Genomic DNA, 22,244 nt, shown 5'->3' with positions numbered 1-22,244 from the left:
TGGCCTCAATTCTCAAGTAGAGCCCTATTCAGAAAGTCTTGTCATATACCTATGTCATGTAAGGTACTATAAAAGTTTTCCTCTAGCAGTTTTTATTATTTCAGAACTCCTGCTGAGGCCTCTGACCCATTTGGTGATGTACACTCGGGTAAGGTAATAGATGGAAGTCTAACTGTATTTGCCAGCATACAGATATCTAGTTTCCCCAGAATAATTTGTTAAAGATACTTTATTTTCTTAAGCTTATATTTTTTGGTGTCTTTTCAGATACTAGATATCTAAAACTAAATGATGTTATGTATACTCATGTATGGATTTTCAGTTTTGTTCCACTGATCTACATATCTCTTTGAGTACAGGAATCATTTTGTTCTTTTATTTTTGAAATTATATATAACCTCAACATTTTGTTCTTCACTTTCCTCCTGACAAAGCCTCCCGTATACACCTTTTGCTTTCTTTCAAATACATGCCCTTTTTCTCATTAATTCTTATTCATGTGTATGTGCATATTCAAATATATATGTATTTCTAAATACATACTGCTCAGTCTGTACAATATTACTCATCTGTATGTTTTCAGGACCAACTATATAGTGATGGATAATTTTTTTCTCTTCCCTAGAAAAGACTACTTCTGCACTCAGCATCCCTTGGTTGCCCTTAGCTTTCTGTGTAAAATTAAGGTCTTGTGGACTTTTCCTTTTTCCTCAGACCTGTCTACTGGTGTCTTCCCCTTTCAGTTAATGTTTAGGCAGTTGATGAGAATTTATGGATGTAGCTTCTGACATTCATAATTCAGGCATTCTAGAATCTAGACACAATCTCACAGTAAATGACTTATGTCAACTATTCTGACTCTTAACGTTTCTGCCCCCTTTTCTGCAATGTTCTCTGAATGTTAGATATAGGGGTGTTTCATAGATGTGTTCAACAGAGCTAGTCTTTGCATCTCTGCACTTTGATTGGTTGTGACTTTCTGTTATGATCTCCTGTTGGAAAGAGACGTTCCCTTGATGAGGGGTGAAGACTACACTTATCTGTGAGTTTATGGACAAATGTTTATATTGTTGTTAGGGATTATACTAGTATAGTAAATTAATAGTTTAGCTAGGTAAACAAGACCAAGCATAATTTTCCTCCTGTTGATCAGGTTTCAAATTCAATTAGAGAGCTGTTGGTTACCAACAAGATATGTATGCCACTATCGCATGCACCCTTAGGGTTATCATGCCATATTGGTTATTAATAGGACTCATAAGTTACATAGGAATATTGGTTTCTTCCCTCATTTGGAATTTTGCATGGTATTTTGTGATACAATAAAAGCTAGTGTTCAGGGAAGATACCTTCAAGGCAGCTCCAGCTCAGGTACAATCTAGGCCTTGTTTCTGACGTGCCTGGTATCTTTAGTAATAAGAATTTATAACCGTCCTCTAGGGAGAAACCAAGGGCAATAATTGTATGCTGTATGTTTTGGGAGTTTCTGGTATAGCATTAAACAAGAACTCAAATGAGTTCCATTTCTGGTGTTGTATCTTTTACTAGACTACTTTTGGCTCTTAGAAGGAACATTATCAGTTCTGATTATAAAAGTTTATTAAAGCTACATAAGGACATATACCTATAATGAAGTGTGTGTTTTTTTTTAAGAATTCTTATTGCTATTTTGTCCTCCCCTCTTTTTCTGAATTTATCTAATTCCTCTCTTTTAAAAAGCCTCCTTTTTTGGTTTACCCAACAGTTCACTTGTATCCCACTATTACCTTCTCTATTGATCCCAAATTCCCTTATGCCAGCAATGGTCCTATTTTACTTTTCTGAAGTCTTTAGTTACTACTGGCTATGTAGTTATATCTGAAGATTGGGAGTGATCAACCCCCAATGAAACTGAAATGTGACATTTATTTTCAGGGTCTATGTTAGTTCACTCCATATGATTTTTTCCAGTTCCATTCATTTAGCTAAAGTTTCATGATTTTATTTATTAATTGTATAGGAATAGTTTTCAATAGCATATATGTACCACCTTTTTATTATCTATTCATTGATTGAAGAACTTTAGAATTGTTTCCATTCACAAGATAGTGTGAATAAAGCGGCAATAAAAATGCTTGAGACATTATATCTAGAATAGGATGTCAAGTCCTTTTGTCAATGCAAAGGAATGTTATAGCTGGGTCATATGATATATTTATTCTCAGCCGTTAGAGAATTCTCAGTATTGATTTCTATAGTAGCTACACAAGTTTGTAATCTCATCAACAGTGAATGAAGTTTTCCTTCACACACATGTCCTCCTGCATTAGTTTAAATTATTTTATTTGTTTTTAATATTCTCGCTGAGGTAAAATAAAAATCTCAAAGTTGTTTTGATTTACATTTCCCTAATTGCCAAAGAAATATATTTTCTTTTTTATAAAACTGAAGTTTTATAAAGTTGCATTTAAAAATACTGTTGACAACCATTCAGAGCCCCCAGAGTCTAAACCACCAGCCTGGGAGCACATAGGGAGGGACCCATGGCTCCAGCATGGCTCCAGCTGTATTTGTAGGGAAAAATGGCCTTGTCAGGCATAGGTGGAAGAGGAGATCCTTGGTCTCATGAAGGCTGGATGCCGAGTGTGGGGGAATTCGAGGGTGGAGAGGTGGTAGTGGGGGGGGGGGGGGTAAGTGGGTGTACATCCTCATAGAAGCAGGGGGAGGGGGATAAGATAGGGGGTTCCTGGGCAGGGGGTGGGGAGAAATGGTGTAAGGGGATAACATCTGAAATGTAAATAAAATATCCAATAAAAAATAAAAATTAAAAAAATACTGTTGAAGTAATTATTTAAAACGGCAGCACCTGATCTGTCTTGTGTTACAGAGCTGCCATGTGTCCGACTAGTCTAGGTCTAAGGTCATGAGCATAGGCGTGTTCTCACTGCTGCTGTGGCTCAGGCTGCCAGCTCAGGCTGGCCAGAACACCGACCCTGGCAGCCATGAGATGCCAGCATGGGAGATGGCTCTGCCAATCTTCCACACTGTCTCAACAAGGCTGGACTGAGCACAGACCATTCTGCCATCCACGAGGTACCCGGGAGAAATGAGACTCTAAGGCTTAATATTATCCAGTGGCTTTATATATTTGGTAACGCTCAAATATCAAGATGCCCACACAATTGGAAGTTTTAACCAATTAACTAACCTAGATATAAGTTGTTACCTAGGACTTCTCTCGACACATGCTTAGTCATCCATGGCTCCTACATTTCTGCCTCCCTCACTCCCTGTCTTCCTTCTCTTCCTCCCCTTACTCCTTCTCTTCCTCTCCTTACTCTTCCCACCTTAGATCCTCCCAACTTGTGAAAAAAATATGCTGCTACAAAATACAATTCTCAGCTGCACTTTTTCAAATAAATTTTGTTGTTGTTTTTTGAGTTATTTGTATGTTCTGGATATTAATCCTATGTTATATGTAGAGCTTACTAAGATTTTCTCCCATACTGTGGGCTTCCTTTTTATCCTGACTGTCTCTTTATCTATGCAGAAGCTTTTTAGTTTTATGAAGTCCAGTTTTTCAATAGTTGGCCTTAACTACTAAGCAAGCAAGTTCTATTGTGAAAGTTCTTCCCTAAACCTAAGTCATGTAGGGAAGATAAAGAGATCTGAAAATGTCTATGTTCTAGTCTAGCAGCTTTCAGTTTTACATTTAGGTAGTTAATTCATTTGGAACTAGTTTTGGTGCAGCTAGATGATAAATGGATACATAGATAGATGATAGGTAGATGGTAGATAGATAGATACATAGATAGATAGGATTCTGATTTTGTTCTTTTACATGTGGATATCCAGTTTTCCTAGTACCATTGGTTGAAGATGCTTGCTTTTTTTTTTCAGTTATAGTTTTGGTGTCTTTGTCAACCACTAAGTGGCTGAAATTGTTTTCATGTTTTGGTTTTTGATTTTGTTCCATTGATTTACATGTCTGTTTTTGTGAATATCATATAGTTTTTATTAGTATATCTCTGTAACATACATTAACATCTGAAAGTGCAATCCATACAGCATTGTTCATTTTATTCAGGATTGTTTTGGCTATCTGCTAACTTTGTATTTCTTATGAATTTTAAAATGCATTTTTCTATTTTTCAGAAGAATGAATTAGGATTTTGGTTGGGATTGCATTGATTCTGTAAGTAGATTTTGGTAGAATGGTCATTTTGACAATATTAATTCTAATAACTCATAAGCATGGGATGTTGCTGTATTTTCTAGTTTCATCTCTTTCTTCAGAGGTTTAATGTATGTTTTGTAGAGCTTATTTACTATTTAATTAGGTGTATTTTGAGATATTTTATTTTCTTTCAATCTATTGTGAGAGTGCATCATAACTTTCTTCTCTGTATATTTGTTGTTGTATCAAAAAGCTATTTATTTCTGCAGCTACTGTGTTCTTCTAGTTGTTATATTTGTTAATATTTCTACAAGTTTTGTAGTAGAATTTTTGTGTCATATCACCTGTGGATACATACAGTTTGACTCCTTCATTCCCTATTTATATTCCTTTAATTCCCTTCTCTTGCCTTATTGCTTTAGCTAGTACTGAAACACAATATTGAAAGGAAGGGTAGACAGTGGACAGCCCTGTTTTAATCCTGGCATTAGTTGGATTGCTTCAGTCATTTCTCCTTCTAGAATCATATAGGTTGGGGTATCCTGCATCTAGCTTTTCTTCTGTGAAGGCATGTTCTCTCTAACCTTACATTCCTTTGGAATTTTATCATGAGTACATGATTCATTTTGTTATAGGCCTTTTCTACATGAATTTAAATGATCATGTGATTTTTATATTTAAGTCTGTTTATGTGGTTTATGTTGTTGACTTGCATATATTGAACAATCTGTGCATTTCCAAGACAAAGACAAGTTTGTCATGCATGGTGTAAAATCTTTATGATGTATATCTAAATTCTGCTTGCTGTATTTTATTGATCATTTTTTAAATCTATGTTCATCAGTGATTTGGGCCTTTAATTTTCTTTTGTTGCTGTTATCTTTACCTGGTTTTTGTCTTACAGTGATACTAGCATCATAGAATGAGTTTGGGTATGCTTGTTCTGTGTCTATTTTTAAAAAATGACTAAGAAGGTTTAACTTTACTGAAAATCTGATAAATTCTGCTGTGAGTCCTTCTGGTCCTAGGCCTTTCTTTATCATATATATATATATATATATATATATATATATATATATATATATATATATATCCATGAATTTGAAAGAGTGTGGGGAGAATTAACAGGCTTAGAATAAAAAAAAAAACTTTTAATAAAAGTTTCCAAATGTTTCGACCCCTCTTTTAGCCCAATGATTAAAGGTAGGGGAGAAAATATGGTAAATATAATAAGGGGATGTAGACCTGTTTAGAAGTAGTTCCTTAGAGCAGTTTTCATTTTAATCAGAAGCCTAGTTCAGTAGTGTCAGGATAACAAACACAAATCAGAAGTGATAGCATGAACTAGTAGAAACTACCAGTCTTCTGCCAAATTGGCATGAGTCAGTAGCAGGAACCAGGATTATCTGGGATGTCAGTTCTCTCAATGAAGCAAAGATCAGCAAGGATGAAGACACAAGACCAATGAAACATTGTAAAGCTAGCCATGCAAGCATGCCTTCAGTGTTTGTTGACTCTTATTTATACTTTCTCCAAACATCACATGTCCTCCCATGAGTCTTGCCTCAGCAAAACACCACATAAGTCTATCTTAGCAAAACACTATATGAGTCTCCATCACCTGACACATCATATAGGAGGGTTTAGAGGAAGACAAGGGAAGGCAGAATTGTAATTTAAATACAATCTCAGAAATAAAATGCTTAGCTAGTATTCTAATTTTTCTCAATCTTCATCAAAAATAAGCATTTAAAATGATATTATATAAATATGTATCATAAAACCCTGACAATTGTTTGTTTACTTGGTTACTCAAAGTAGAAAGATATTTATCAACTTGTTAGAAAGTTACATAAAAGAAAACTGTGGAAAATGATAAATGCTTCATGTACAGGATACATAAAAGAGGGTATAAACAGGCAGTGTCTTTCTTGACTTTTCTGGTACATAAATATTTTCAAAAGAAAGTTGAACAGAGACTAAAACACATGGAACGTAAAATCAAAAGCCATCCTTTGTCCAGCACTTAGTAGCACCTGTGTCCAAGTAAGCAGGACAGGTACCGATATAGATGAAAAATGTTAACTAGGAGCCAGAGTGATGTCTCAGTGGTTAAGGAGCATCTTGCTCCTTGCAGAGGACCTGGGTTCACACTTGGTAGACTACAAGCACTATAAATGCAATTTCATTTGATTCAACACCCTTTTCTGAATTCTGTGAGCAACAGGCAAAGTATAGTGCACAGACGTAAATGAAGGCAAAACACGTATATATAAAATCAATCTTAACTTTTAAAATACATATTACTAACTGCAAAAAACAGCCAATTATTAACGGAAATAACACAGAGAACTGGCTATGTGGAGAGATAGTCCAATTTTAGCCTATAAGTTGAAGAAAGATAAACTGCAGTAACGTCTTCTTGGTTCTCAGTATGGTCATCATGTATCTGTCCACTGGTTACTGACTTTTAAAATTGCCCCATTATGAAAATTTCCTTTTGATATCTTTCACAATAGTTTAAGACATAGGTATTTGAAATGACAATATACCATTTTGCAAGTGCTTAAAAATGTAAATGTAATGGATGTTTGATAGAAATGTCATTATACTTTGGTTGGTAAATGTAAAAGAAAATGAGAAAGGAAACCTAAGATGATGATGTAGACAAAGTGGTCAAATTAGGAGGCAGGAAAAAAATTCCATGAAGCAGCTGAATTGACTTCAGACAACATCTTTGTATAGATAACACTGAAGGTAAATAATATAGATAAGTCACTTAAGTACGACATTAGCAAGTCTCACTTCTATACAGAAACAAAGAGAGGCATCAGTAAGTTTGACTATGAGAAAATGAAATGTTTTTAAAATGACTTTGGGGAGATTCATCTTGAAATACAATGAGATACTGAAAATAAGATGTTTTTCCTGTGGTCCAGATGATAAGAAAGGCAAAGGATCAAATGAAGTTGTGTCTCAACTCTGGGAACAGTCAGAAGAGGAAACAATGTCAAAAAACTTACTTGTGTTTATATCAAGTGATGAAAAGAACAAGGAAAGACCTCAGAAAAGCAGCAGAACAAAGACCTCTGCCATTTTGCCATTGATGCTTTCTAACCTACTAGTCCACAAATCACAATGAATCAATGTATTTATAGACTCCTATGGTCATGAGCCATTACACAACAAATAGAACATTGGGTTAGTTGTTCTTTTGTTTAAAATATAAAGATGGTATTACTACACTTAGAGGGTACTGAAACTGTTTGTTTTAGCCTAAAGCCTATCCTAGTTGGGGATATTATTGCTATGATGGAAAAAAAAATGGCAAAACATAGGTTGGGGACAAGATGGTTTATTTCACCTACAGTTCCATGTCTTAATCCTTCAATCAATGAAGTCAGACTAGGATCTCAAACAGGGCAGGAATCTGAAAGCAAGAGGAAAATCCATGTAAGGGTGCTGCTTACTGGCTTCTTCAGCCTTATTGCTTACAGAACCTAGGACCATCAACCTAAGAATGCCACATTTCACAGTGCACTGGGTTCTCTAGTATCAGTCACGAGTTGTTTTTTTTTTTTTTTTTTTTTTTAATGCCATATAGCTAGACCTTATGGAATATTCCTCAACTGAGGTTCCCTCTTTTCAGATGACTTGAGCTTGTATCAAGTTGACTTACAACAAGCCAACACAAGGGCCTTAAGGGATTTTCACTCACACGTCTTACAAGTTTTTCTCTTCACATATTTATCACACTCATCCAATACACTTCAACAGCTCTGTTACTCCTTTCAACCATTAAACACACAAAGAACTTGCTCTCTCTCTCTCTCTCTCTCTCTCTCTCTCTCTCTATATATATATATATATATATATATATATATATATATATATATATATGTCAAATGGCCTATGTATTGCCAGAAAAAGAAGACATACTCAAGAAGAACAACATTTCTTTTATAACAATAAATGTTATGCAAAGTTATCATATCGATTGCTCATTTAAAACCCAATTAACAAATAATATGTCGGATGATTAGCTTTCTCATGGAAGTTTTTACTTCCTGGTTCCGAAGGGTATAAATCACAGGATTCATCAAAGGAAATATTACCGTGTGAAAGAAAGAAACCACTTTGTCAGCTGGTAAGGCTGTGAATGGACGTGTATAAATAAAAATTGCAGGTCCAAACATAAGAAATATAATTATAACATGAGTGGTACATGTAGATATAGCTCTGTTTTTTCCTTCAGAAGCAGACCTATGAACATGGCATAAAATAACTGCATAGGAAGTCAGAAGACCAAGAAAGCACACAAGGGTAAGCAGGCCACTATTGAACACCATTAGGAGCTCAACTGCAAAGGTGTCTGTACAGGCTAACTTGATGACCTGTGGAACATCACAGAAGAAGTTATCTAGGTGATTTGGACCACAGAAAGGCAAGCGGAGGATGAGGACAACCTGAATAATGGAGTGAACAAAACCTCCAAGCCAGAGACCAAACAACATCATATAGCAAGCTCTAGGGCTCATGACAGTAGAATAATGCAAAGGCCTGCAGATGGCAATGTAGCGGTCAAAGGCCATCACAACAAGAAGTAACCCTTCACCCCCTCCAAGAAAGTGTAAAAAAAATAGCTGAGTGATGCAGGCCTTGTAGGAGATTATCTTCTTTTCAGAGAAGATGTCTACTAACATCCTGGGAGCCACAATGAAGGAGTAGGAGGCATCCAGGAAGGCCAAATTTCCCAGGAAGAAATAAAGTGGAGCAGTGAGTCCAGGGTCTGACCTGATGGTCAGGATGATGAGAATATTTCCAGGCAAGATAATGATGTAGAAAATTAAGCTCAGAACAAAGACCAAGCGCTGAATATCATGTGACTGAGTCAGTCCTATGAGGATAAATTCTGTGACAACTGTCCTGTTTTTTGTCTCCATCACCAGTCCCTACACAATATTAACAAATAAAGTAATTCTTTATGTCTCTTCTGACTAGATCATAGCTATTCTTCTAGAAGCATTGTTAGACACTGGTATATTCTCTCATTTCTTTATATTCAAAACCATGCCCTCTGTCCTTCAGCTCTTACATTTCATAACTGTAAACATCTTGTCGTTGAAGCCACACCTTCCTGCCAATGTTAGTACAAAGCTTCAGCTTGTCCCTCACATGAAATAATAGATGTCATTGCTCTGGGCTTAATTTGCATTGCCATGAAAGAGACTATGTTTTTCTGAAAGAGAAAACAATTTGCTGAAGGTATTCAAATCCTCATAACTGTATTTTATAGACTAAAAGTTTATCATGTATATATTTATGAGTAAACTGTATATTAGATATTTTTAGGTCAAATTAAGCCATAAGAATGCTGGAAACTACTTATTTCCTGAGAACATTCCATTTCCTTTACAGAAGATGCAGTCATTACCTAGGTATAAATAGAGAAATTTTGGTTTATTGAAGAATGGTGAATAGATACTATACTATCTAGTTATCTTGCTATGGGCCTGCACTCTGTAGCAAAATTACCATTATAAAAACTTTACTAATTTCATGCCATGCATATTTTTATCTGATTTTTTAAAGCCTTGTCATTTAATTGTGTTGTTCATATAGCATTTTATTGTGAATTGAGTATATGTATATATGAATTGATATATACTCTTATGTATGAATTTATATATAGTGAATATTTATATATGCATATATTTATGTATACACACACCTATGTATATAGATTTCCATATTAGTTTTAAATTGACATTTTATAATTACATTAAATCACACACACAAACACACATAAATTTTCACATAAATGTTTACTCATATAATACATATATAGATACATATACATTGAATCCTATGCAAAATCATAGCTCAGAATGTATAATTAGAATGGTCACAAACCCATTCACACATTGATAAAAATATACTTTGTCTTCAGCAAAGGGGGCACTAAAGGGAAGATAAACATAGTTGATAAACTATGTTTATCAGATAAACATAGTTGTAGATGGATATAAGGAATATGCTTTGTATAGATGTACAAATGCACAATTTATTCAAAATTCTAAGAAGTAATATGTGATAAAGATTGCCTTTCCCTACTTTCAGAGTGAAATACTTGAGTTTGATAACTACATAAATCTAAGATTACAAAATCAAAAATGACACTGGTTTATCTTCAGCCTGATTCCAAAACCCTAGATTAGTCTTCATCAGCATTATTTGTAAAAAGAGAACTAGTATTTTATAAAACCATAATCCTAAGAAATATATTTTTAATTCTCAGCACACCATTTCTGTATTGCTTGTTGGCTCTATTCTCTCCCTTGTTTCAGTTGCTGTATATAATTTGTGGCTAAAAACCAAAATGATGCACATTTAGTGAACACTATTCATTCCTAATATGACTATTCTAAATATCAAAAGAAAAAATATATTACTGAGAATTTACTATAACTTAGCATCCATAAACTGATTTATGTCTGCTTTATGTCTTTAAACCAATAATAACACTTGAATAAATATATCAGTTAAATCAGTTTACATTCCTCTTTTATTTTTTGAAAATTTGAAGAATAATAGGAACATTTACCTAACAGCCACCAATACTCTCAGACAGCAAACATAACTTCTTAGAATGAAATAGACAATACCAGATTGCTCTAACTTTTTAACTCCTTTTCCAGCAGAGAGCCCTTTTAAAATATGAGATACACAGCTAATTTGTGATGCAATGGAGAATTGTCCTTGGGGATTTAAAGTCTAACAAAGCTGTAGAGAGTTTCAGTGAGAACTGCCAAAATGCCAACAGGTTACTATTGAAAAATAAAACTAGGAATAAAATAAAACTAATGTATAAAACATTATGAATGTTAATGTATTAGAAATTTATGTTACTGTTATTTAGAAAATTACCCTGTGTTAGAGTGTAGTTTCCCTCATTTCCTCACATCTTTACTAATGCGCAACTAGTTTTCTAGTCCATGGAAAATGGAAAAATGTATGAGCTTACAAAGGCATATTCTAAATTATTAGAAATGCTCTGAGATTAATTTATACTAACTCTGAGAGATGGAATGTCTACTTTTCCACATATGATCTGTGAGAATATATTAGCATGACATATAAGAGTATCCCAATATCATAAGAGGCCCAGTAAAGATGGAAAATTTGAGATGAATTAGAGGCTATGATGACTAAAGGGGATGTGATCATTAAATACAATGTCACTGTCCTATATTTGCTTTAGATGTTTATCTTTTTTCTAGAGACAGAGGTAATTGAGTTTAACAAATCTTGAACTCATCAGATAGCTTTTAAGAACATCTAATTTATTGTTGTTTAATATTTCTAATATCAACCAATTTGTTTCATTCAGATAAAAGATTTTGTATAAAAATAAAGAGGTGTTCAAACAGGATTTTTGAAAGATTGGAAAACATTTTCTCAATTTAAAAAATAAACTAATTTTATCCAGGCTTTACTGAAAAATGACAGGTAAATTACAGATGCTGAAAACACTTAAATTTTTTAAACATGAAATATATTTCCAAGTAAGATAGGACACATGAAATCAAGATTAATGAAAGAAAATAATATACATGTTTTTAATTTTATTAAATAATGAGTAGCATTATTTTACCACATAGAAACACACTAAGTGAACTATTAAATGCCATGAATACATTTTAAAAATATTTAACTGTAAAAGAGTTTTTATAATTTGAGAACCTTGGAAATATAAAAGAAACATTCAGTTATGGGAGGTACTTAGTGTGAATGTAGTTGAAGATAAGTCTCTTCCAGCATTTTTAACTTTACAAAGATGTGTTTTCAGATGAAGGTGGTATGCATTTTTATGGGAAATGTGAATCTAAATGTTCATCATTTTGATTTCTATAGTAAAACAGGAGCTAAGAAGCACCATGTTAGTCTTTTCACTCTGGTCAGAATGCAGTCTTTTGTATAATAATTATTTTATTTATCTAGTTGACGAAGTTTTCTGTTTTTCTTTATCCTTCCAGGAAAAATAGGTCATTAATATTGAATGGATTATTATTTATCAAATTGAAAAGTCCTTTTATAACACTATACATGTTTTCCTTTAATAGAGATAGTATATAGATTTTTTAAATGGTGCCAAATAGTTTTAAGAAGATAATGAAAGTTTTCTAAAAGAGGTAAATTTCAGAAAGTAGCCAAAGATAAAGTTAACTATGATAATTTAATTTAGTATTATTGATTTATCTAGCAGACCAAATTTTATAAAAATATTTAAATATTTGTTCATTAAAACAAATCCCACTATCATCATGCTATGCACTAAGAATGTCTTATCTTCTATTAAAGTAGTGGGTATTGAAACTCAAAGTCTATGTCCAACAGGCAACATACAAAGCAAATAAAATCACAGGTTTTAAATGTCTAGCTTAGTAAAAAGAAAACAAGGCTCTGTTTTTTCTAGGCCAGTTTTACTGTAAATACTACTAAATATAAAGTCATACTTTGTAAAACCTTAGTTTGCGCTGGCCAATTGTTTCTAGGCATGAGGTCTGCCCAGTAATGTGATCGATATACTAGTAACACTCTACTAGAGAAAGCTGATTTCCCCTTTCTAAATTTGTTTATTTTTCGTCCTACTGGTTTTTCTCATTTTTAGTGTTTGTTTGTTTGTTTGTTTGTTTGTTTTGAAGTGTTTTTTAATAGAGAAAGAAAGAGAAAATGAAGTGTGGTGGGTAAAGCAATGAAGAAGATCTAGAAAGACTTGAGAAGGAGAAATAATATGCAAAATGTATTGTATAGTTTTTCTTTTCAATTAAAAATAAAAACCCACAGGTCACTCCTGCCGAGAAAGTAGATAGGCTGACTGAAGCTTTTCATCTCTCCTTCTGCTCCTTCAAATCCAATACCTCAGTCTCTTCCCCAGCTCCCTATCAGAACACCAGATGTAGTCTCCTGTTCCTTTCTTACCAATGGATCACAAAGATCTCCTCCTCCAATCTTCCTTCCCTAAATTTATTCCTCATCTCTAGGCTCCTACATCAGCAGACATTCCCTGGGGAGACACCAGATGAGTAGGCCAGGATACAGATAACTAGTTGTTAGTATAAAAACATAGACAATAACAGCCAGGGCAATATTGTCTCCACTAGAGCCCAGGAAGACACAGAAAATTTTTAAATGGCTGAAACACAAGAAAAATCCCCTAAAACAGTCTGTATGAACATGATAAATGTCCTTCTTTTCCATAAAACTGGAAAGTTGGAAAGTCTAAATGAAATGGACAATTTTCTTGATATAACTTACCAAAGTTAAATCAAGATCAAGTAAATAATTTACATAGACCTATAACTCCTAAGGAAATAGAAGCAGTAATTAAAATCTCCTAAACAAAAAAAACAAAAACAAAAACAGGGTCAGATGGTTTTAGTATGAAATCTACCAGACTTACAAAGAAGAGATAATACCAATATTCCTCAAATTATTTCACAAAACAGAAACAGAAGGAGCACTGCCAAACTCCTTCCATGAGGCTACAGTCACCGTAATACCCAAATCACCCAATAATTCAGAAAAGAAAGAGAATTTCAGACCAATTTCCCTCATTAACATCAATGATAAAATACTTAAAATATTTGCAAACCAAATCCAAGAATATGTTAAAAAAAAAACATCATCTACTATCATCAGGTAGGCTTTATTGTAAAGATGCAGGGGCAGTTCAGCATATGAAAACCTGTCAATGTAATCCACATGTACACACACACACACACACACACACACACACACACACACACACACACGATCATCTCATTAGATTCTAAAAAGCCTTTGACAATATCCAACACCCCTTCATAATAAAAGTCTTGGAGAAATCAGTGCTACAAGAGACATACCTAAACATAATACCAGCAAGAAACAGCAACACAAAAGCCAACATCAAATTAAATGGAGTCAAAATCAAAGCACTTCCACTAAAATAAAAAAACAAAACTGTATACACTGTCCAAATCTTTTCCATATACTACTTGAAGTTCCAGATAGAGTGATAAGACAACTAAAAGAGGTCAAGGGTACATAAATTGAAAAGGAAGAAATCACATAATCACTATTCTCAGATGATATGGTACTATACATAAGAGATCCCAAATATTCTATCAGGGAGTTGAGAAACACCTTCGGTAAAGTGGCTATCTAGAAGACTGATTGTAATTGAAAAAAGAAGTAGCCTTCCTACTTACAAGCAATAAACAAGTTAAGGAAGAAATTAGGGAAATATCAACAACAATCATAGTAGTCACAAATAAGAGAAAATACCTTGGCTTAACTCTAACCAATCAAGTGAAAAACCTGTATGACAGGAACTCTACGTTTTTGAAGAAAGAAATTGAAGAAGATATGAAAAGATGGAAATATCTTCCATAATCATAGATAGGTAGGATTAACATAGTAAAAATGGCCAGCTTACCAAAAGCAATCTGCAGATTCAATGTCATATCCATCAAAATTCTAACACAATTCTTTACAGACCTTAAGGAATAAAACTCAACTTCATATGAAAAAGGAAAAAAAAACAAAATAGCTGAAACAATCCTGTACAATAAAAGAACTTCTGGAAGCATCATCATCTCTAAGTGCAAGGTCTACTACAGAGCTATAATAATAAAAACTGCATGGTGTTGGCATTGAAATAAACAAATTAGTCAATGAAATTGCATTGAAAACAGACATAAATTTGCAGACTTATAGTCACCTGAATTTTGATGAAGAAGCCAAAATTATACAATGGAAGAAAGTATCTTCAATGAATGGCACTGATCTGCAGTAGAATGCAAATAGATCCATATTTATGCATAAGCTCAAATCCAAATGGATCAAAGACATCAATATAAAACCAGATACAATGAACCTGATAGAAAGAAAGTGAGAAGTAGCCTTAAACACATTGGCACAGGACACAACCTCTTGAACAGAACAATAGTGCAGGCACTAAGATCAACAATTAATAAATAGGACCTCATTCAAATGAAAAGCTTCTGTTAAGGTAAAGAATCCTGTCAATAGGACAAAATGACAGCTTACAAAATGGAAAAATATTTTCACCAACTCCATATCTGAAGGAAGGTTAATATCCAATGTATATAAAAAGCTCAAGAAACTAGACATGAACCAAATAATCCAATTAAAAATTAGGGTACAGATCTAAACAAAAAAAAAAAAAAAAACTATCTCATCAGAATAATCCAAAATAGCCAAGAAGCACTTAAAGAAATGTTATCTTTAGTCATCATGGAAATGCAAATCAAAGAACCCTGAGATTCTATCATACAGCTGTCAGAATGGCTAAGATCAAAACCACAAGTGACAGAACATGCTGACAAAAATGTGACCCAAGGGGATTGTTGCTCCATTGCTGGTGGGAGTACAAATTTTTACAGCCATGTTGACAATCAATATGGTGATCTCTCAGAACTCTGGAAGTTGATCGACCTCAAGATATATCATTCCTGGACACATATCCACAGAATGTTCCATCCTACCACAAGGACACTTGCTTAACTCTGCAAATAGCATTTTTATTTTGAGCTATCTAGAAACTAGAAACCAGATACCACCCCATTCAAAGAATGGATACAGAAAATGTGGTGTGTTTACAAATGGATTATTACTCAGCTGTTTTAAAAAAGTTATATCATGAAATTTTCAGGCAAATGGGTTGAACTAGAAAAAAATCATCCTGAGTGAGGTAATCCAGACTCAGAAAGATAAATATGGTATGTACTCACTAATAAGTGGATGTTTAGCCATAAATAATAACTATGCTACAATCCACAGACCCAGAGATGTTAACTAAAAAGAAGTGTTCAAGGAGGTGACTCATAATCTCCCTGAGTAGAGGAAATAGAATAAATTTTGTGGTTGGGGGAGGACACTGGGGATGCAAGGAGATGGGAACAGGATGAACCAGTTTGGAGGATGAAGGGAGAAAGTATTAGGAGTGACTACTGGAATTTGGGGGCATCTCCAGGATGAGCTAAAGACCTAATGCAAAGAAAACTTTCAGATAACTACAAAAGTAACCCTAGATAAGACTCCTAGTAAAGGGTGATACAAAGCTTAAACTGGCCATTTCCTGTAACTATGCAAAAATTCCAGTGGAGGGATTGGGCCATCAACCCAACCTCAAAACCTTTGACTTGTAATTTCTTCAATTTCAGACCATAGTAAGTCCTATTAAACTATCTGGCTTTTTGATTTATACATTTTATATTACAACTACAAGTTATATTGAATATCTTCCTTTATGTGTTTTTTTTATTGATAAAATTTTTCCCAAAAGTTCAATTATCTTGTTACAAATAACAATAGTTTGCCCTCTTTCAGCAAATATTCTTAGGTGTATGCCCAGATATCATGTTTTAGCCACCTATTTATTGGTTCACATGTTGCTTTCACACAATAGCTACTGTGAAGAATGCTATGGTAGTTCTGGTATTTGTTAAAGATACTATAGTTTACATTTCCATGAGAATGCACACAAACCCCCTTTCCTACATATAATTATCAATTTCTTTGTGGCCTTTATGGTCATTGTACTCCAAGAATTATAATTAATGCTATGTCATCATACATGTATACTGCATATTCTTTGTTTCACATAAGCACAACAGTGAAGACAGCTTTTTGTTCCTGGGTTTTCTCAATTAATTAACATATTTCTGGCAGGTTATTTTTTACAGATAATATTTAATTGCATTTTCCAGTTTAGATCAGGAACTTTGCTATGAGATATGTCTCCTAGTAATATCAGAAGTTATGCAGGTAACTTCTCACCAACATGACAGCCTAAATGTGAGACGAACAAGGATGATACCAATGAGCATGCCACACTGGAGGAGAAAGTCCATGAGTCCTCAACCCTACACAAAGCACTACCAGAAGCTAAGTAAAGTTCAGATCCTTGAAGGGGAGAAGACAGCAATGTATTGTCCCATGCCAAATGATCAACCCCAGTCATATACATTCAAGTAACATTATATGGACTCAGAAGTTTATATTTAGAAATATATATATGTATATTCAAATACATATATACATTCAATAACAATGGACAAAAAAGAGGCCATGAATTTGACAGTGAGCTAGGATGGGAATAGGAGAGCATTTGAAGAGAGGAAAGAGAAGGAGAAAGAACTATAATTAACGTATGATCTCAAAATAAAAAAAATAGCTCTTTTATATTTTTTCACAATTTTTATCAAAATTGAACATTTAAAGAGATGTAATGGCATTAAACAACCTCAGCTGTTTGTGGGCTTGATTAATGCAAGTGGGAAGAGACACAAACTTGACAAAAAGTGATATCATGAAGAAGTATAAAAAGAGATAGATACTTTTGACAGGATACATAAAAGGGGTAAAATCAGCCAAGTGTCTGTCTTGGGTTTCCTTTGACATGTATATTTTCACAAGAAAGTTGAACATAGACTAAACATATGAAAAGGGGAATGAAGATCTCTCCTCTTTTGTCCAGAAAGTACTGATGTAATGCCTGTGTCTAAGACAGCAGAACAGGAACAGATACAGGTATAGCCTGCTGACTAGAAGCTCAAGTGATATCTCTGTGGTTAAGAGCATTTGCTGAACTTTCAGAGGAGCTGGGTTCAATTCTGACAATAGCTATGGGTTCTCATTCATAACTGCAGTTCCAGGTGACCTGACACCTTCCTCTGAACTCTGTGGACAACAGGCACAAGTATAGTGCACAAACATACATGAAGGCAAAATAGTTATATTTATTAAATAATTCTTGAAAATGACTACAAGAAACAGTCACTGGCCATCAAACCACTAGTACATCATAGAGAACTAGCTGTATGGAAACCCAGTCCAATTTTGGCCAGTAAGTGTTGTTTCTCAGTGTGGTCAATCATGTGCCCATATAATTTTTAAAGCAGCTCCACTATGAGACTTTCCTTTTCTTCCTTATTTTTTATAATCATTGGAGAAATACATTTTGAAATAGCAATATCCCATTTTTCAATTGCTTTAAAAATGAGATCAATGGAGTCCAATACAAATGCCATTATACTTTGGTCTAGAAAAGTAAAAGAAAATAGGATATTTCTTTTTTGTAGAGCCACAGCAGCCTTTGCATGGAGATCCCTGATGAACCAAAATGAATGCATCTATTCATAGAATCTTATGGTCCTGATCTATTATACAACAGACAGAACTGTGAGTTACTGGTTCTGATGTTTGACTACAAAGATGGTATTACTACAGTTATGGAGATACTGAAACTATTGATTTTAGCATAAAGCCCTTTAGTGTTTTATCCACACATAATATAAAATTTAATCCATACAGCTATCATAATCATCCATTGTACTTAGACAAATCTATTGTTTCTTTTGCATCCTTTAAAACAAACATTTTATTCTCTCACTATGTATAAATGCATCAAATTGCCTATGATAGTATCTGAAAAACAAGTTCTAATCAAGAAGACCATCACTTATTATATAACTTAATACATACCATGTCAAATAACTCCTGCCTGATATCTCCTTTAAAAACCAATTAACAAATTACTTGACGGATAAATAACTTTTTCATGGAAGTTTTTACTTCCTGGTTCCGTAGGGTATAAATCACAGGATTCAATAAGGGAAATATTACTGTATGGAAGAAAGAAACCACTTTGTCAGCTGATAGGGCCGTGAATGGACGTGTATAAATAAAAATTGCAGGTCCAAACATAAGAAATATAATTATAACATGAGTGGTACATGTAGATATAGCTCTGTTTTTTCCTTCAGAAGCAGACCTATGAACATGGCATAAAATAACTGCATAGGAAGTCAGAAGACCAAGAAAGCACACAAGGGTAAGCAGACCACTATTAAAGATCATAAGAAGTTCAACTGCAAAGGTGTCTGTACAGGCTAACTTGATGACCTGTGGGACATCACAGAAGAAGTTATCTAGATGATTTGGACCACAGAAGGGCAAGCGGAGGATGAGGACAACCTGAATAATGGAGTGAACAAATCCTCCAAGCCATGGAGCCAACAACATCACATAGCAGGTTCTGGGACTCATGACAGTGGAGTAATACAAAGGCCTGCAGATGGCAATGTAGCGGTCAAAAGCCATCACAACCAGTAGCAAAAATTCCCCTCCTCCAAGGAAGTGCAAAAAAAATAGCTGAGTGATGCAGGCCTTGTAGGAGATTATCTTCTTTTCAGAGAAGATGTCTACTAACATCCTGGGAGCCACAATGAAGGAGTAGGAGGCATCCAGGAAGGCCAAATTTCCCAGGAAGAAATAAAGTGGAGCAGTGAGTCCAGGGTCTGATATGATGGTGAGGATAATGAAGACATTTCCAGGCAAGATGATGATGTAGAAAATTAAACTCAGAACAAAGACCAAGCGCTGAATGTCATGTGACTGGGTCAGTCCTGTGAAGATGAATTCTGTGACAACTGTCCTGTTTTCTGCCTCCATCACCAGTCCCTACACAACATTAACAAATAAAACAATTCTTTATGTCTCTTCTGACTAGATCATAGCTATTCTTCTAGAAGTATAATTAGACACTGGTATACTCTCTCATCTTTTTATATACAAAACCATGCCCTCTGTCCTTTAACTTGTATATTTCATAATGGCCAAATATCTTACTCTTTAAGCCACACCTTCATCCCAGCTTTAGTCCTGAATTCCTATTTGACTATTGCATGAGGTAAAAGATTCTGTTGTTCTGGGTTTATTTCTAATTGCCCTAACAAAAATTGGTTTTGTTTTCTTTTTTGTTTGTTTTGTTTCGTTTTTTACAAAAAAGGGCAACCTACCTGCATGTATTGAAGTCTTCATGTATATATTTTTTAAAGGAATGGATAAAGATTTGTAGTTAAGAGGAATGACACATAGATTCTATGTCTTAACTCTGAAGTAATTGTTTCATATGTGTATTTATTTATCAAAACTATTGAATTATATTATCAGTTGATATTTGTTTTCTGGACATCAGTTATGGCTTAAAAACTTTTCCTCAAGTAGTCACAAAAAAATCCCTCATTCTTTGAGGATACTTTTTCTTATTGACAACATAGCCATTAGTCAAGTGTGAATACAGAAACTTTTGGGTAGTTAAAGAACAAACTGATGCTTTTCTGCATAATAATCTCCCTCTGAGGAGTATGCTCTATATCAGAATAAATGTGAAATTTTACTGTTAACATAGTTGCTACAATTTCATGGCATGTATTTTTATCAAATATTTTGAAGACATCTTTCAGATTTATAGCTTTTATTAACATCATTCTGTTGTTGAGAACTAAACAAAGAAACCTTTATCCTACTTGTTTTATCACAAAGAGGTTATGAGTGAGGTGAAATTTGAATAAACAAAGGATCCTACACTACATAAAAATAATTCAGTCTGATAAAGAATGTTTTACACAGTTCTACCTCCAAAATGTGTTTTTTAATATGATAATATCATTGAAAATGGAAAGTAGAGTTGAAGTAAAGAAGATTTCATTATCTACAACTGAAAAGAGACAGATTGAAAGGGGGGAAAGGGAGAAAAAGAACAAGTCTCTCAAATTAAAAATCAGTTCAAATATTTAAAATTTTACCTCTTTTAAATGTCCAAGATCTAATCTGTCACGATCTCTTTCATTCATTTATCATTCAACTGTCTCTTCTAACTTTTTATTGAGTTTAATAATGATACAAATTTCTATATATTTCTGAGTTAAAATTACAGAATAAGCACATTAGATCAGAAAAACATGTGTATATTATCATACACACATGTGTATATTAACAAATAAATATATAGATAGATACACATTATAGCCTAAGCATAACAAAACTCAAAATGTGTGTAATAGATGGTCACATTCACATGTGCACAATGGCAGCACTAACTGAACTTGGTATTATTATTAACACTTAAAATGAAAACATGTAATTTGAAGGAAGTCATAGAAGGCACTAAGGGGGAGTCAGAAAGACATAGTGATTAACTGATATGAATAATATCATTTGTCTAAATGTGCAAATGCACAAAGTGTATAAGTTCTAGAAGTAAATAAGTGTGATACAGATTTTCTTTTTTTAATTTTATACTCAAATTGTTGCATAAATCTAAGATTACAAAATCAAGACTTACATAGGTATAACTTCAGCCTGATGTCAAAGCTCCAGATCAGTGTTCACGAGTATTACTTGTACAAGGAGAACCTCTTTTCCCAGCTGTGTGGGAAACCATGTCAGAGTTTTACTTTGTCAAAACCAGAATCCAAAGAAGTATTTTCTTTTCAATTCTCAGTATAACATTTCTGTATTGATTATTAGTTATATTTGCTTAGGTAGGTATAAATTTATGGCTAAGACTAAACAGTAAAAACTATTTTTTTAAACACTATGCAATCCTAATAAAACAATTCCAAATATCTGAAGGAAAAAGAACTGTATTGTTGAGAATGATTTATAAATCATTCTATTTTTGCTATACTTTTGTACATTCAAGATAGTGACCATACAACCTGAAGAATCATAGTTTCGCATCTGTTTGTTTTATTCTTTATAAATATGAAGAATAGTAAAAACATTTACCTCACTAAGTGTGCATCAATATTCTCACAAAGCAAACACCTCCCTCCCCCTCTAATGAAATAGGAAACACTGGATTGTTCCAACTTAATTTTAAACTTTTTTTTTTTTTACAACAGAAGGGCTGTTTACAGCTTGACATACACAACTAATTTGTGATGCAATGTAGAATGGGCTTTGGGGATCTCACGTCTAACTAAACTACAGGGAATTTCTGTAGGGACTGTCAAAAAAGGTTATAGACAAAGAAAGAAACTAGGGATTTAGTTAATATAAATGTCCAAATATGTATCAATCAAGATTTGCAAAGTAAGCAATGGGTTTTAAAACAAAGATTCTGTCACTAACTGATTAGAGACCCTTGAGAAAGAATTAATCTAAATGTCTCCCGCCACCTGAAGATACCTATCTTGATACCAGAAGGCTATACAAGCTTCCAAAGGAGGAA

The 22,244-nt window shown here is 33.8% G+C and overlaps 2 protein-coding genes across 3 annotated transcripts; both read right to left on the bottom strand.

The window, feature by feature from the left end:
• Window positions 1-5,338: 5,338 nt before the first annotated feature.
• Window positions 5,339-9,112, bottom strand: LOC117706168 (olfactory receptor 4N4C). Its single transcript, XM_034499030.2, has one exon. It carries the CDS (start codon window positions 9,097-9,099, stop codon window positions 8,173-8,175), a length of 927 nt encoding a protein of 308 aa, XP_034354921.1. The 5' UTR covers window positions 9,100-9,112; the 3' UTR covers window positions 5,339-8,172.
• A 2,677-nt stretch (window positions 9,113-11,789) lies between these two features.
• On the bottom strand, window positions 11,790-21,860 carry LOC117706167 (olfactory receptor 4N2-like). 2 transcript variants are annotated; one of them, XM_076931110.1, is made up of 2 exons: window positions 21,354-21,765; window positions 11,790-19,687 (listed from the first exon to the last, which is right to left on the bottom strand). In XM_076931110.1, the coding sequence occupies exon 2, from the start codon at window positions 19,676-19,678 to the stop codon at window positions 18,752-18,754; it is 927 nt and encodes a 308-aa protein (XP_076787225.1). In that variant the 5' UTR covers window positions 19,679-19,687; window positions 21,354-21,765; the 3' UTR covers window positions 11,790-18,751. The 2 variants fall into 2 exon arrangements, with proteins under 2 accessions (XP_076787225.1, XP_076787224.1); XM_076931109.1 differs by lacking the exon at window positions 21,354-21,765 and adding an exon at window positions 21,800-21,860 and having other exon boundaries at window positions 11,791-19,687.
• Between the last annotated feature and the right edge of the window lie 384 nt (window positions 21,861-22,244).

The sequence above is a fragment of the Arvicanthis niloticus genome, chromosome 3, assembly GCF_011762505.2.
Source record: "Arvicanthis niloticus isolate mArvNil1 chromosome 3, mArvNil1.pat.X, whole genome shotgun sequence".
NCBI classification, from domain to species: Eukaryota; Metazoa; Chordata; class Mammalia; order Rodentia; family Muridae; genus Arvicanthis; species Arvicanthis niloticus.
The sequence above is the reverse complement of the archived record's forward strand: the minus strand, read 5'-3'. Positions and strand labels throughout refer to the sequence as shown.

Bases quoted from the DNA above. Each gene is read 5' to 3' on its own strand.
- LOC117706168 (XM_034499030.2), bottom strand. From the start codon at position 9,099: ATGGAGACAAAAAACAGGACAGTTGTCACAGAATTTATCCTCATAGGA.
- LOC117706167 (XM_076931109.1), bottom strand. From the start codon at position 19,678: ATGGAGGCAGAAAACAGGACAGTTGTCACAGAATTCATCTTCACAGGA.